At 44.6% G+C, this 13,171-nt stretch overlaps 1 protein-coding gene across 1 annotated transcript; it reads left to right on the top strand.

Annotated features, from left to right (window-relative positions):
• The first annotated feature begins 223 nt into the window (after nucleotides 1-223).
• On the top strand, nucleotides 224-2,499 carry LOC125542296 (flavin-containing monooxygenase FMO GS-OX-like 8). Its single transcript, XM_048705264.2, has 4 exons — nucleotides 224-903; nucleotides 995-1,230; nucleotides 1,493-1,903; nucleotides 2,088-2,499. Exons 1-4 carry the CDS (start codon nucleotides 324-326, stop codon nucleotides 2,367-2,369), a joined length of 1,509 nt encoding a protein of 502 aa, XP_048561221.1. The 5' UTR covers nucleotides 224-323; the 3' UTR covers nucleotides 2,370-2,499.
• The last annotated feature ends 10,672 nt before the right edge of the window (nucleotides 2,500-13,171 follow it).

Below are 13,171 nucleotides of genomic sequence, written 5' to 3'. Positions count from 1 at the left end.
GCAGCGCGTGTGTGTTGCTACAGCCAACCATTTTAGCAACATCATATAAGTTGGAGCAGGTAAAAGATGCTCCCTTTATGCAAAAGTATATATATATATATATATATATATATATATATATAATTGTCAATAATGCTAGTACTACTTTATCTAGCATCTGCTGCAACCACTATCTGAATGATGTGCAATTATTCGTCACAGTGGAGGTGGGTGGAGCACTCGAACATGGTTAAAGGACGTGAATATGCGGCAGAAACTTCGTGGCAAGAGCAAATCAGACAGCTGCTCCACACCTCCCCGGCCATGACTTCTTGCCGATCCACATGGATACGGCATGCGTCAGCAAGCCGCCGCAGTCGAAGAAGGTGTGCGTCATCGGAGCCGGCATGGCCGGGCTGGCTGCGGCGCGCGAGCTGCGCCGGGAGGGCCACGACGTCACGGTGCTGGAGCAGAGCGGCGACGTCGGCGGGCAGTGGCTGTACGACCCGAGGACCGACGCCACCGACGCGCTCGGCGTGGCGGCGCCGGTGAAGGTGCACAGCAGCATCTACGCCTCGCTCCGGCTCATCAGCCCCCGGCAGACCACGGGCTTCACCGACTTCCCCTTCTGCCCCAAGAGCGGCCGCGACGGCCGCCGCTTTCCGGGCCACCGCGAGGTCCACCTGTACCTCAAGGACTTCTGCCACGCGTTCGGGCTCATGGAGGCCGTGAGGCTCAACACCAGGGTCCTGCGCGCCTCCATGACGCCCGCGCGTAAGTGGGCGGTGAGATCCATGGACCTCGGGCTCGGGGAGTGCGCTGGCGCCAACGGGAAGGAATTGGACGCGTACGTCGACGAGGTGTTCGACGCCGTCGTGGTCGCCACCGGCCACTACTCGCAGCCAAGATTGCCAAGCATCAAAGGTAAGTGTAAAGCAATGCAAGCTCCACCCATCCCGTGCATGTTCCCATGCATAATCGTTTACTATGAAGAAGAAGATGTACGTACGTACAGGCATGGAGACGTGGAGGGGGAGGCAGATGCACAGCCACTCGTATAGGGTGCCGGAGCCGTTCCGCGGCGAGGTTGTGGTGGTCGTCGGGTGCGGGGATAGCGGCAGAGACATCGCCATGGAGATCCGCGGCGTGGCAAAGGAGGTGTACATCGTCGCCGGGTCCATGGAGGCGGTCACCCCAGGCTTGTCCAAGGTGCTGGCCAAGCACAGCGCCAACCTCCACCTCCGGCTTGAGGTACGTACACTACACGTACTACACAAGCGGTCCCTCTCCACACACACGTCACGTAGAAGAGAACCAATAGTACTTATAATAGTTTTGCTTAGTCTTTTTTAGTACGTCTCACTCCATGCTATCTTTCTTTGATTTTGCATAAAGATTCATAAAAAACATTATTTTTAGTTTTTCGTTTTCTTCTTACATACTATATCACTTTTAAGTCTCAGTCGAATGAGATCTAGCTTATAATGCACCGTTCATCCTGGCCGGCCCGTAGGTGGAGCGGCTGTGCGAGGACGGACGGGTAGTGTTCAAGGACGGTGGCGGCTCCAGCTCCAGCATCGCCGCTGACACCGTCATCTACTGCACAGGGTACAACTACTCGTTCCCGTTCCTGGACACGAGCGGAGCGGTGGCCGTGGACGACAACCGCGTGGGCCCACTGTTCGAGCACGTGTTCCCGCCGTCCCTGGCTCCGTCGCTCTCCTTCGTCGGCCTACTCAGGAAGGTATTCGCGCCTCGGTCCTTCGAGGCTCAGGCTCGTTGGGTGGCCCAGGTGCTGTCTGGCAGGAGGAAGCTGCCGACGGAGGAGGAGATGCTTCGATTCGTGGAGGAGTTCTACCGTGCCAAGGAGATCGCAGGCGTGCCCAGCAAGTACACCCACGAGGTCGGCTCGCTCAAGTGCTCGGTATGTGTTACACTTTTATTAATAATATGGTTGCATGCATCGATTGACACAAAGGCCATGGCTTTTCCTCTTTTTCAAGAAAAAAAGTGTTCGGTACGTACGGTTGGAACCATGACCACGTACGCCGCCAAACTGCTTGTGCTGGATGGATTCGCTAACCATCGCTTCTTTGATTGGCATGCAGTACGTGGATGATTTCGGGGAGAAGTACTGCGACTTCCCTCGTCAGGAGAGGTGGCAGTACGAGATGCTGAGGTCGACCGTGCACGACATGATGGACACGTTCGAGACCTTCCGGGACGACTACCAGGACAGCGTCTCCATCGGCAAGGCTGTGCAGGAGTGGCATCTCTCTTGTCTGCACAGCTCGTCCAAGGCCGGTTCTGAGGTTTCGAGGGCCGGGGCGAAACCAGAACCTGGTGCCTCTAAATACGAACATCAAAATGATATGGATCGAAGAGAGTAGTGGGAATCACTATTGTTTCATGTAAGGAAATCCGACAACAAGGAGGAGAAAAGCCTGACACAAAGAAAACCCATGAAGCGTTTCCTTAGACTGTAATAAATGAAGCTAAGCCGGCCCATGAGGCGAAAGACCTCCTGAGTCTGCAAAACATCTGGAGCACATACATGCTAGGGAGCCACTACTTAACGATCGCTCATTCAAAAGCCTCGCAACGGTCAGCGCGAGTTGGTGCGCTCTCAGCCGTAGCCACGTGTCGCGCTCTGGGTGCTTCCTTTGGATTTTGTCTTTTTATCTTCCGCACGTGTTTTCGGCTATTTAAACATTTTTTTCGGGTTTTTTTGACGTTTTGGTTTTTCACCAGTCTTCCTTAGCTTTTCGACCAAAAAATGTTTTCGAAAAAAAATTTGTTTGCGCGAAAAAGCGCGTTTTTCTTTTTTCCCTTTCGTGAGAGTCACAGTTTTCCTTCCGCTGGAGGCATGGTTTTTCTTTCACGGGAGTCACGACCGTGCTTCTCGGAAACGAAAAAAACGCATTTTCTGCGCCTTTTCCTTTCGTGAGAGTCACGGTTTTACTTCCGCGAGAGACATGGTTGTGCTTTCGCGAGAGTCACGGCCGTGCCTCTCAGAAATGAAAAAAAAAACATGTTTTCTATTTTTTTTCCTTTCGCGAGAGTCACGGTTTTGCTTCCGCGAGAGGCACGGTTGTGCTTTCGCGAGAGTCACGGCTGTGCCTCTCGGAAACGGAAAAAATGCGTTTTCTATTTTTTTTTCCTTTCACGAGAGTCATGGTTTTGTTTCCGCGAGAGGCATGGGTGTGCTTTCGCGAGAGTCACGGCCGTGCATCCTCGGAAACGAAAAAAAAAGTGTTTTCTCTTCTTTTTTTCCTGAGAGCATCAAAATGATATTTTTCAATGTGTAGACACATGCGTTTCAGCTGCAAGTAATATGGATCCAAGAGAGTAGTGGGAATCACTAATGTCTTGTGCAAGAAAATTATTTAGACACTATCTTCAGTGATCCGTAAATCCATCTGCACTCATTTATAACATTATCCTCTTCTTCTCTTATCATTGCCATGCTAGTAGCGATGCAAGATGAAGCCCGGCAGTTCCGTGTTTGACCATGAGTACATCCAGAGAGAACGGATTGAGGTGCACGATAGATTGGTGCACAATTTTTTCCGTACCTCACTACTAGGGAAAACCCTAACAGTAGCGTGAGTTAAAGGCCTAGCAGTAGCGTGACCTACCATGCTACTGCTACGGCACTACAGCTAACTTATATCAGTGTTTTTTTGCTACGTATTTACTGCATGATTGCATATAGTGTTTTGGCTGACTACATTAATGAGAATTTGGCGATGGCAGAGGGCACTTCTATCTTTTATGTCATACAATTTGCAAAGATTATGATAGGAGTGTTTGGTCCGGAGTACTTGAGAGCATCCAATGCTCAGGATAGTTAGAGGCTTTCGAAGATGAACAAAGCCCATGGGTTTCCATGTATGCTTGGGTCTATCGATTGCATGTATTGAAAATGGAGTAACTGTCCTACAGCATGGCATGGACAGTCTAGAGGATGCTCCAAAGGGGCTCCGGCACGGGCGGCCACGGTCCCGTCGGAGAGGCTTCGTGGAGACGGCGACCCGGGAAGACTACCTTCCGCGTCCCTTGTGCGTCCGCACTACGCGTTGTCCCAAGCCAAATCACAGACGACCGTAGTTCTCTCTCTCTCTCACACACACACACACTCTCTCTCTCAATCAAAATTTCGTTTCCCGCCAAAAGTTTCGTGTCCTTCTCGAAGCATCGTCTTGCGCTCGTTCATCATATTTGGATCCCTCCCTTTAGTATTTCTGTTGTTGTTTTGTTATGTCGTGGCGATGGTGAACAAGAACACACCCTATTTTGGCATGACAGGGAGATTTTCCCGCCCGAAATGACGAAAAAATGACCGTGACCACGAGTGTGTCAAAGGGCTCCCGGAGGTATAAAAACGGGAATAGGAACGTGTCACGCTGTTTGGTGGCCCCCAATCATGGGATGGTGTCGAAATTTAGGGGCGAAACGGGCATTCCTAGGTTTGTCCCGCGCAACGTAGGATGGCATCGCGGAGGACAACACAACCGGGGCAAAGGGACCCTGGCCGTCGGAGAGGCCTGGTGGAGACGGCAATCCGGGAAGACTACCTTCCGCGCCACGTGCGTGTCCGCTCTACGCATTGTCCCAAGCCAAATCGCAAACGACCGCATCTCTCTCTCTCTCTCTCTCTCTCTCTCTCAATCAATCAATCAAAATTTCGTTTCCCACGCAAAGTTTCGTGTCCCGCTCGAAGCATCGTCCCGCGCCCGTTCATCATATTTGGATCACGCCCGTTCATCATATTGGGATCCCTCCCTTTAGTATTTTTGTTGTTGTTTTGTTATGCCGTGGCGATGGTGAACAAGAACACACCCTATTTTGGCATGACGAGGAGATTTTCCCACCCGAAATGGCGAAAAATGACTGCGACCACGAGTGTGTCAAAGGGCTCCCAGAGGTATAAAAATGGGTATAGGAACATGTCACGCTGTTTGGTGGCCCCGAATCCCAGGATGGTGTCGAAAATTAGGGGCGAAATGGGCATTCCTAGGTTTTTCCCGCGCAATGTAGGATGGCATCGCGGAGGACAACGCAACCGGGGCAAAGGGGCCACAGCCATCGGAGAGGCCTCGTGTTTCTAAGAAAAATATTACTATTTTTGATTTTGTGATTTCGCTTTGGTAGTTACTGCTTTTCTTTCTTCTGAAAGGGTAATACCAAAACCACTAATTCACTCTTTCGTACAAAACATCATTATTTCATTTTTAATTTAGTTATTGTTTTATTTTACTTCTTCTTTATTTGTAATACCAATGTCACTAATTCATTACTTCTTAGGAATCTTTCTTTCTAGCGAGAATTCTACTATTATATACTTTTCTTGCATATATTATAAAAAGTGCAAATTCTATGTAAATTGTGTGCAAATTTCCCATTGTTTTAATTTTTTGTTTCCTTTCTTCTTAAATGTTAATACCAATGTCACTAATTCATTCTTTCTTAGACAACTTCATTATTTTATTTTTGAACTTTTTTAATTTCTTCTTAAAGGGTAATACCAAAGCCTTTAATTCATTCTTTCATAGGCAAAATTCATTATTTTATTTTTCATTTAGTTTATGTTTTATTTCATTTCTTATTTAATGGTAACTCACGTGCCACTAATTCATTCTTTCTTAGGAAATCTCTTTTATTGTGAATATTTCACTATTATATGTGTGTTTTTGCATATTGCAAGAAAACACAATTTCTGTGTAAATTGTATGGACAAAGCATTATTTGTTTAATTTGCGTCTATGTTTTCTTCTTGCCACAAATTTATTCTTTTGTAGAAACCTTTTTTTCTTCATTTAATCTTTAAGGCACACCAGCACACGTATTAAAATTTCACGTGATTGACCTTTTTCTTGCTTTGGTTATTGGGTTAATAGTGCACACCTCCTCGTCAGTTTGCAGTTGATGTGCAGAACGACGCAGTTTCCTCGGGAACTGATTTAATATTTTCTCCATTTGGAAGTTCTGGGCATTTTGTTGATGTACATGTTAGTAAGTTATATGTAGCAGCAGCACACTTTTTTAGATAATGTATGTAGCATGTATGTTGAATTTTTTTGTATGCAACACATCTTAGTAACTCTGAAGGTCTAACTTTTTTTTCAGGGATCTCTGAAGTTTAACTGTTGGAATGAAAAAGATGACCGTCAAAAAGCCTCAAAGCATTGGAAATTTGGAATACATGGGACTCATCATGTGCAGAGCCCGGCAGGCTATGTGCTTGTTCGCTACATTTTTTTATTGTGTGGAATGCAGAGCACTTGAGATGCTACAGGACACTCGCTAATGGCCATCATGTTGGGAGACTTTTGTTAACGGACCTATTACATTGATTCCTTGCTAAAGAACCTGCTAAGCAGCTGCCCTAATCTGTACTCTCAGAACGGAATTCCATATTGGATGCATGTTGCGTCAAAGTGTTGACCTTTCGCACAGAGGTAGCATTCGAGTGATGACTTGGGCCGGCACATTAAAGTGTTGTAGCATTTCTGATTTTGGGAACCTTCTAGACTTTCCTAGCCGGTTTTCTGGTTTTGGCTGGTTCACCAGACGCGCCTAGGCCGGCTCTCGGAGCAGCGGTCCGTTAATGATGGGCCGACGCTATAGTGGCATGGTAAAAAGAACCTAGCGATTCTCGGTGGGAATGATGAGATCATCAAAATGTTTAACAAGCACTTCGGACAATCCAGGTGTCAAATTATTTGGGGAATCCAAGATAGCTCAGTTTAACTGCTTTTTTAATAACCATAACATCCATTATTTAATCCATAATCAAGAACAATTAGGATTTCTAAAAAAGAAAAAGAAAAAAAAATAAAGGGGCCCCTCATAGGAAAACCCAATCTTTCCCGCATCTGGCACTAATCTATTTTTGAAGTTTGACTAGAGTGGCAATCATTCCAATTAGGAAGTTAAGCTCGTTGGTTTTTATTTTACCAAAATTGGAGCCAGGCTCTATCCATTTATTCACTAGATCCAGAAAATCTTAATTTTCAATTCCCTTTGAAAAAAGGTTGATTTTATTACGACATGCTATTTTTTTCCATTCATTGCCTTTGAGGATCAGTCGTGGTCTCCTGGACTCTTGGCCATTGATGACATAGCTAACTATTATATGAGTCGGCTATTGGATTGACTATACATGATGTGACAAATATATATAGCCGGTTGCTGGGATGTACTGTTAATCTTGCATTAAAGAGGATTTCTTCCGCAAATCTAAAAACAAAGCTAAGAAGTTGTGTGATTATTTGTGTTCTCTTCAAAACCAAACTGTAAAAGATAAAAGCTAGCCAAAATAATCTGCTTAACCCCTACTCCTTTTCCTCTATAGATCTCTTAATGTCTCCTAGCTCCGCATAACCTACCAGACCACACCGGAGATCTCCATAAATTCCACCGTTTTGTTCTCACTTACACGCGGGCAAACTGAATGACTAGTGCCTATTTGTTGAGTCTCAAGTTAATTAATATTTGCCTGGTGAGTGATCTAATACTAGCAACTTAAGTTTCGTTCATTGTCATAGAGAAGCTAGCATGGTTGTAGACGAGTTCTCTTGAATAAATTTTTTATTTTACTTTAAAATGTGTGTGTGTGTGTGTGTGTGTGTGTGTGTGTGTGTGTGCTTGTTTAAATTGTGAAGGGCATTATTAAGATAAAACTATCACATAATGGTTAGGGTTACAACAAACTACATGTTTTTTTTAATTTCCCCAAAAAAACTACCACATAATTGGTTGGCTCTTCCAGAAAACTCAAATTACCGCGTTGTTTAAAATTGATCCGGATTATAACATGTTAGGGCCACTCCTAACTAAATCATTTGTTCACTGTTTATGTGAACGTTAACTGACATGCGGGACTCACATGTTAGCTCTTTCTTTCTTCTTCTTTACATTATCTCCCTGTCCTTCCTTATATCTCTCTCAATGGCTCCTCGTCTCCCGGCACGGCACCTCTGGAGCCCCGCTGCCGTCGTCATGGGCTGCTGCCCGAGGCCTCCTCCTCTCCTGGTGCAGGTCATCTGCAGTTCGACCGGCGGTGCCACGGGCCACTGCCTGATGCACACGCCCACAACACACGCAACAGCAACAGCGACAAGGGCAGCGGGCAAGCAGGAAGCACACGCAGCGCTCCCGCACTCGTCCAAGCACTTGGCAGGGCACTGCGGCTGCCGGCAGGACCTTGCCGGTTGTTTGCAGGACCACACAACCTTGAGGACACATCAACCCGAGCTCCTAGGGATACTCTAGCGATGGCGGCCCGAGCACAGAGGGAGGCGGCCGCTGCTCCAGCGGCTGACAATTGCGGCTTGCCTAGAGCACGGCCAGGCACAGGGAGTGGCCAGAGCTAGGGAGCATGCCCGGCCACCACCACGGTCGGCGCACAGGACCTGAATGCTTTAAAAAATATGGACCCGATTGCTATCTTTGAAGTTACAAGGACCTGATTGTTTTTTAAGTTATAGGGACCTGATTACTTTTTTTGTAAGGGACCTGATTGCCTTTAAAAAATATGTGGGCCCCATCTATCATAACTTGCTAACAATCAACCTAACGGTCAAAGCTAATGATCAACCTGATGAGTGGACCCGAGCTATCATAACCACGCTTAAAACCTAACGGTTCAGAGGGTGTTTGTTTCCAGGGACTTAGAGGGTGTTTGTTTTCAGGGACTTATTGGTTTAGGGACTTAAAAAAGTCCCTATAAGTCCCATCTAAACCAAACAGGAGGGACTTATAGAGACTTAAAGTGGGCATTTGGAACTTATGAAATAAGACTCTCGAGGAGGGACTTATAGGGACTTATAGTTGTAATGTGGTCTTTTAGTCCATGTTAAGTCCAGGAACCAAACAGGTAGGGACTTTTTAGGGACTTGAGACTTATATGTTGGGACTAAAAAAAGTCCTATGACTTATGAACCAAACATGGCCTTATTGGTTTAGGGACTTAAAAAAGTCCCTATAAGTCCCATCTAAACCAAACAGGAGGGACTTACAGGGACTTAAAGTGGCATTTGGGACTTATGAAATAAGACTCTCAAGGAGGGACTTATAGGGACTTATAGTTGTAATGTGGTCTTTTAGTCCATGTTAAGTCCAGAAACCAAACAGATAAGGACTTTTTAGGGACTTGAGACTTATAAGTTGGAACTAAAAAAAGTTCTAGGACTTATGAACCAAACATGGCCTCAGCCACTTCGGTTTTTTGGAACAGCTAACCATTTCTGTGGCAGCTTTTTGGAAAATTCAGAAAACAGGTAGTTTTTTTATAACCCTAACCTTTAATGTGGTAGTTTTTTGTTATTTACTCGCAAGAATAGCAAGTTGGTAATACAGATTCTATACGCAGCTCATTCCCGAAGAAAAAAACATAGCTCATTTCTCCCATCCTGTTGCGCATCGTGCATCGTCGTTGCAGTAATATTTCTTGTTTTCCTCGTTCAGTAACGTACCCGTGCCTGTTGTCGGAAAAAAATACACGTGACAGAGCCACGTGTTGCCGGTTGTAGTTTCAGCTATTTTGCTCGCTTGTTTCAATCGTCACATGCACGGGCACACAAGAACAAAGAGCTACACACATAATAAGTTAAACAAAATATGTACGTACAGTGCTGATCCTTTATTCAAATCTCTGGCAACTACGAATCGTGCGTGCGTGTGTATATACACACATGGATATACACGGAGCGAGGCGCTTCATGCGTAAGGGTCGACGCTCGCAACGGCCTCCAGCGTCCTCCGGTGTGGCGCAAGGGCAAACGTCCCGGGCGGCGGCAGCAGAGACGAAGCGGTGACCTCGCCGTAGCCGCAGCCGGGGCAGCTCGTCGACTTGTTGACTGAGCCCGTGGGCGACGGAGGGCATCGTCCGTGATGAGTTCCGTCCAGAGCAACTGCATGGGAATGTTACTGCATGATTTCGTGTTTCTGGGTATGAACTATGAAGAGATCAGTAGGAAGCAACAAGAGATGAGTCGTCGTTTACCACGGCCCGCCGCTGTCAAGCATGCCAAGGAAAAAAACATGATAGCCAGCACGGCTACGGGGCGTGCGAGGGAAGAAGAAGGCCGCTCCATGATCCTGATCCAAGCTTTCTCCCTCATTCTCCTTGTGCGTCGTTTTATAAGCAAAATGGTACTAGCTAGTTGTACTAGTGGAGCACGAGTGTACTACCCCACTAACTTCTGAACTGGGGACTTTGGTATACCTAGGATCTCCTCTTAGTTGGCCACTCGCGTAGAAGAAGCATACTGTCCTCGCATGGTCAAAGTCTCTCGTCTATCAACAGAGGACGTCTGTAAATGAGTGAAAAATCGAGTAGGTATTTGTCGCTGTTATCTAATACATTATTCATGCTTTCCTCAGTAGGATTTGACCATATTGTGCTTTTCAATGGAAAGTCTTTACGCCTTCACAATTTTCGGATATACTATGCCCGTATGCCTTTCTACCAAACGGTCATATATTGAGTCAATGTACATGTCTTACACCGACAATCCCTTTAAGTGCGGGTTCAACGTAGTATGGTCTTCTAGCATGATCCGAGCATGATTTTAGTGTGACTGTGGACTTTCTTGTTGCAGTCCAATTCCAACACGTGGAGAAGTTGAATGGAATTTCTGGTAACGTGCGATTATCAATTGACATGTCCAGAGCAATATAGTCAAATATCTTGCAAGCTAGCAAGGGGGAAGTTAAAGCTCCAACTTTTTGGGGAATTTTCAGGTCGTGTTTGATCATGTTGACGGTACTTAGAGCAGTTATTTGGAATATTCGGCTGATCAGAAAAATGATTTAGGTATTTACAGATAAATTATGCTCTAATACCGTCTAGGTGATTCACAAGTTTGTCTGAGATGCAACAGTGATGGACCACGGTACTAGGATATTGGTGCCAAAAAATAATGAGCCAGTGGGTTGATCAGGGAAGGTCTGCGGACTCACTGGAAAGCTCTCATCCTTCTCGATCACTTATCTTGACATCCCGGTAAGCTATAATAGGATCCTAGTTAAGGATTTTGAGATGCTAATAGAGCAAATAAAATAGTGGGCTTATAGCCCGCTTACATGGTCTTTTTGCTTATGTGAAGAAGAGAGATGTAAAAAAAGTAAGGGGAGTGGGTTCTTATGCAAAAGCCTAGCTATATGCGTATATCTAGACAAATACAATTAATGTGGAGAAAGAGTAAGAGAGAAGATAGAAAAAGGTACTAATGTAAGAGCCAACCTTATAGCCCACACTATTGTATGATTGAATATAACTGATGGCTATATATAACATGGCAGTTTCATATAGCCAGCAGCCATGCTCGTAGAGAAGTTTAAATCCAATGCAGAGCCCTAGTGAGGCCGTTCCTCTTTAGTGTGAGCAAATGGTCCTAGTAAACTAATGCCTTTCCAGCCTCCTCGTATTTTTAAAGAAACAGTGTGAATGAACAGTAATAATCGCTGTTGATTGATGTCGATGATGTACATATTTATATCCCTCCAAGGGACGCATCGCACAAGCGCGATGTTTACAAGAGATGGGATTAGAAGGACGTGTCTGTTATATTAGGATGCGATCCATTGGGAGAGAACCCGCAAATTGGTTTTGCTAAGTAGGGATTTTCTTTAATTAAACTAATTAATTAATCCTAACACTCCTCTTAATTTCTGCTTTAATTATTTTTGTAAACATCATCATCAACATCTTGATCATCACCATCATCATTAATCTCCTCCAACAACCATGTAGGAAAAAATATGAGGAGATATGTACAATATGCCAACAAAAAACTCCTTCCAAACACCCAGTGGGAAAATAAGGAGAAACTGACATATCACAATGCTTGCATTACTATTGCCTCATTAAAAACCTTCCATAAGAACTTATAAAGGAAAAGAATGCACTATCAAAGATCCGAGGATCACAAACAGATTATCATTCAGGGACACACTCCCCCTGAACTTTGCAAGTCTCGAAGTCGTTTCATACCAATTCCTTTGATATACTTCTCAAATAAAGAACTTGGCAATGACTTTGTAAATAAATCGGCAAGATTAACACATGACTTAGTTTGCAAAATATTTATCTCCCCGGTTTGCTGTAACTCATGGGGATAAAATAACTTAGGAGAAATGTGCTTTGTAATATTGCTCTTTATATAACCTGTTTGCATCTGTGTAATATATGCATCATTACCTTCATAGATAATAGTGGGTGATTCCAATGATCCAATCCCACTTGAACTTTCAATAAAGTTTATCATTCTGCGAAGCCATGCACATTCAAGTGATGCTTCAAACAAAGCAATAATTTCAGAATGATTCATGGGTGTAGCCACCAGAGTTTGTTTTGTCGACTTCCAACAAAAGGTCGTACCTCTACTCAAGAAGACAAAACCAGTCTGTGATCTGGCATTATGGTGATCAGATAGATACCCAGGATCGCAATATCCCACCATGGTCTTATCTTGATTTTTTTGATAAAATCAACCAAGATCTTTGGTGCCTTGAAGATATCTGGAAATGTTGTTCACACCAACCCAATGCCTCTTTGTTGGCGATGCACTGAATTTAGCCAATAAATTTACTGCAAATGATATACCAGGCCTGGTGCAATTCGCTAGATACATTAGTGCTCCGATAGCACTCAGGTAAGGAAACTCATGCCCTAATACCTCTTCCTCATCACCCTTAGGTCTAAATGGGTATTTATCTCTATCAAGAGATCTAACAACCATTGGTGTTTTCGATGGATGTGCTTTATCCATATTAAATTTCTCTAGAATCTTTGGGATATAAGCAGACTGATGAACAAGTATTCTTGAAGGAAGATGTTCAAGTTGCCCAAACAATATTTAGTCTTACCTAGATCTTTCATCTCAAACTCCGTCTTAAGATGATTACTTGCCTCATGTATTTCTTGTGTAGTCCCATTGATATTCAGATCATCCACATACAAAGAAATAATGCAAAATCCATTATTAGATTTCTTAATAAACACACATGGGCAATCATTATTATTTGAGTAACCCTTCTGAAGAAGGAATATACGCAGTCGGTTATACCACATTCTTCCCGACTGCTTCAAGCCATACAATGACTTCTGAAGCTTTACGGACTACATGTCACGATTAGCCTTTTGATTCAAAAGCTTCATTCCCTTAGGAACTTTCATACAAAT

The sequence above is a fragment of the Triticum urartu genome, chromosome 3A, assembly GCF_056163025.1.
Source record: "Triticum urartu cultivar PI428250 chromosome 3A, HENAU_Tu73, whole genome shotgun sequence".
NCBI lineage: Eukaryota > Viridiplantae > Streptophyta > Magnoliopsida > Poales > Poaceae > Triticum > Triticum urartu.
The sequence above is the reverse complement of the archived record's forward strand: the minus strand, read 5'-3'. Positions and strand labels throughout refer to the sequence as shown.

Coding starts and splice junctions, on each gene's coding strand:
- LOC125542296 (XM_048705264.2), top strand. CDS start 324: ATGGATACGGCATGCGTCAGCAAGCCGCCGCAGTCGAAGAAGGTGTGC. Junction 1,231..1,492: donor ACCTCCACCTCCGGCTTGAG/GTACGTACACTA, acceptor GCCGGCCCGTAG/GTGGAGCGGCTGTGCGAGGA. Junction 1,904..2,087: donor TCGGCTCGCTCAAGTGCTCG/GTATGTGTTACA, acceptor ATTGGCATGCAG/TACGTGGATGATTTCGGGGA.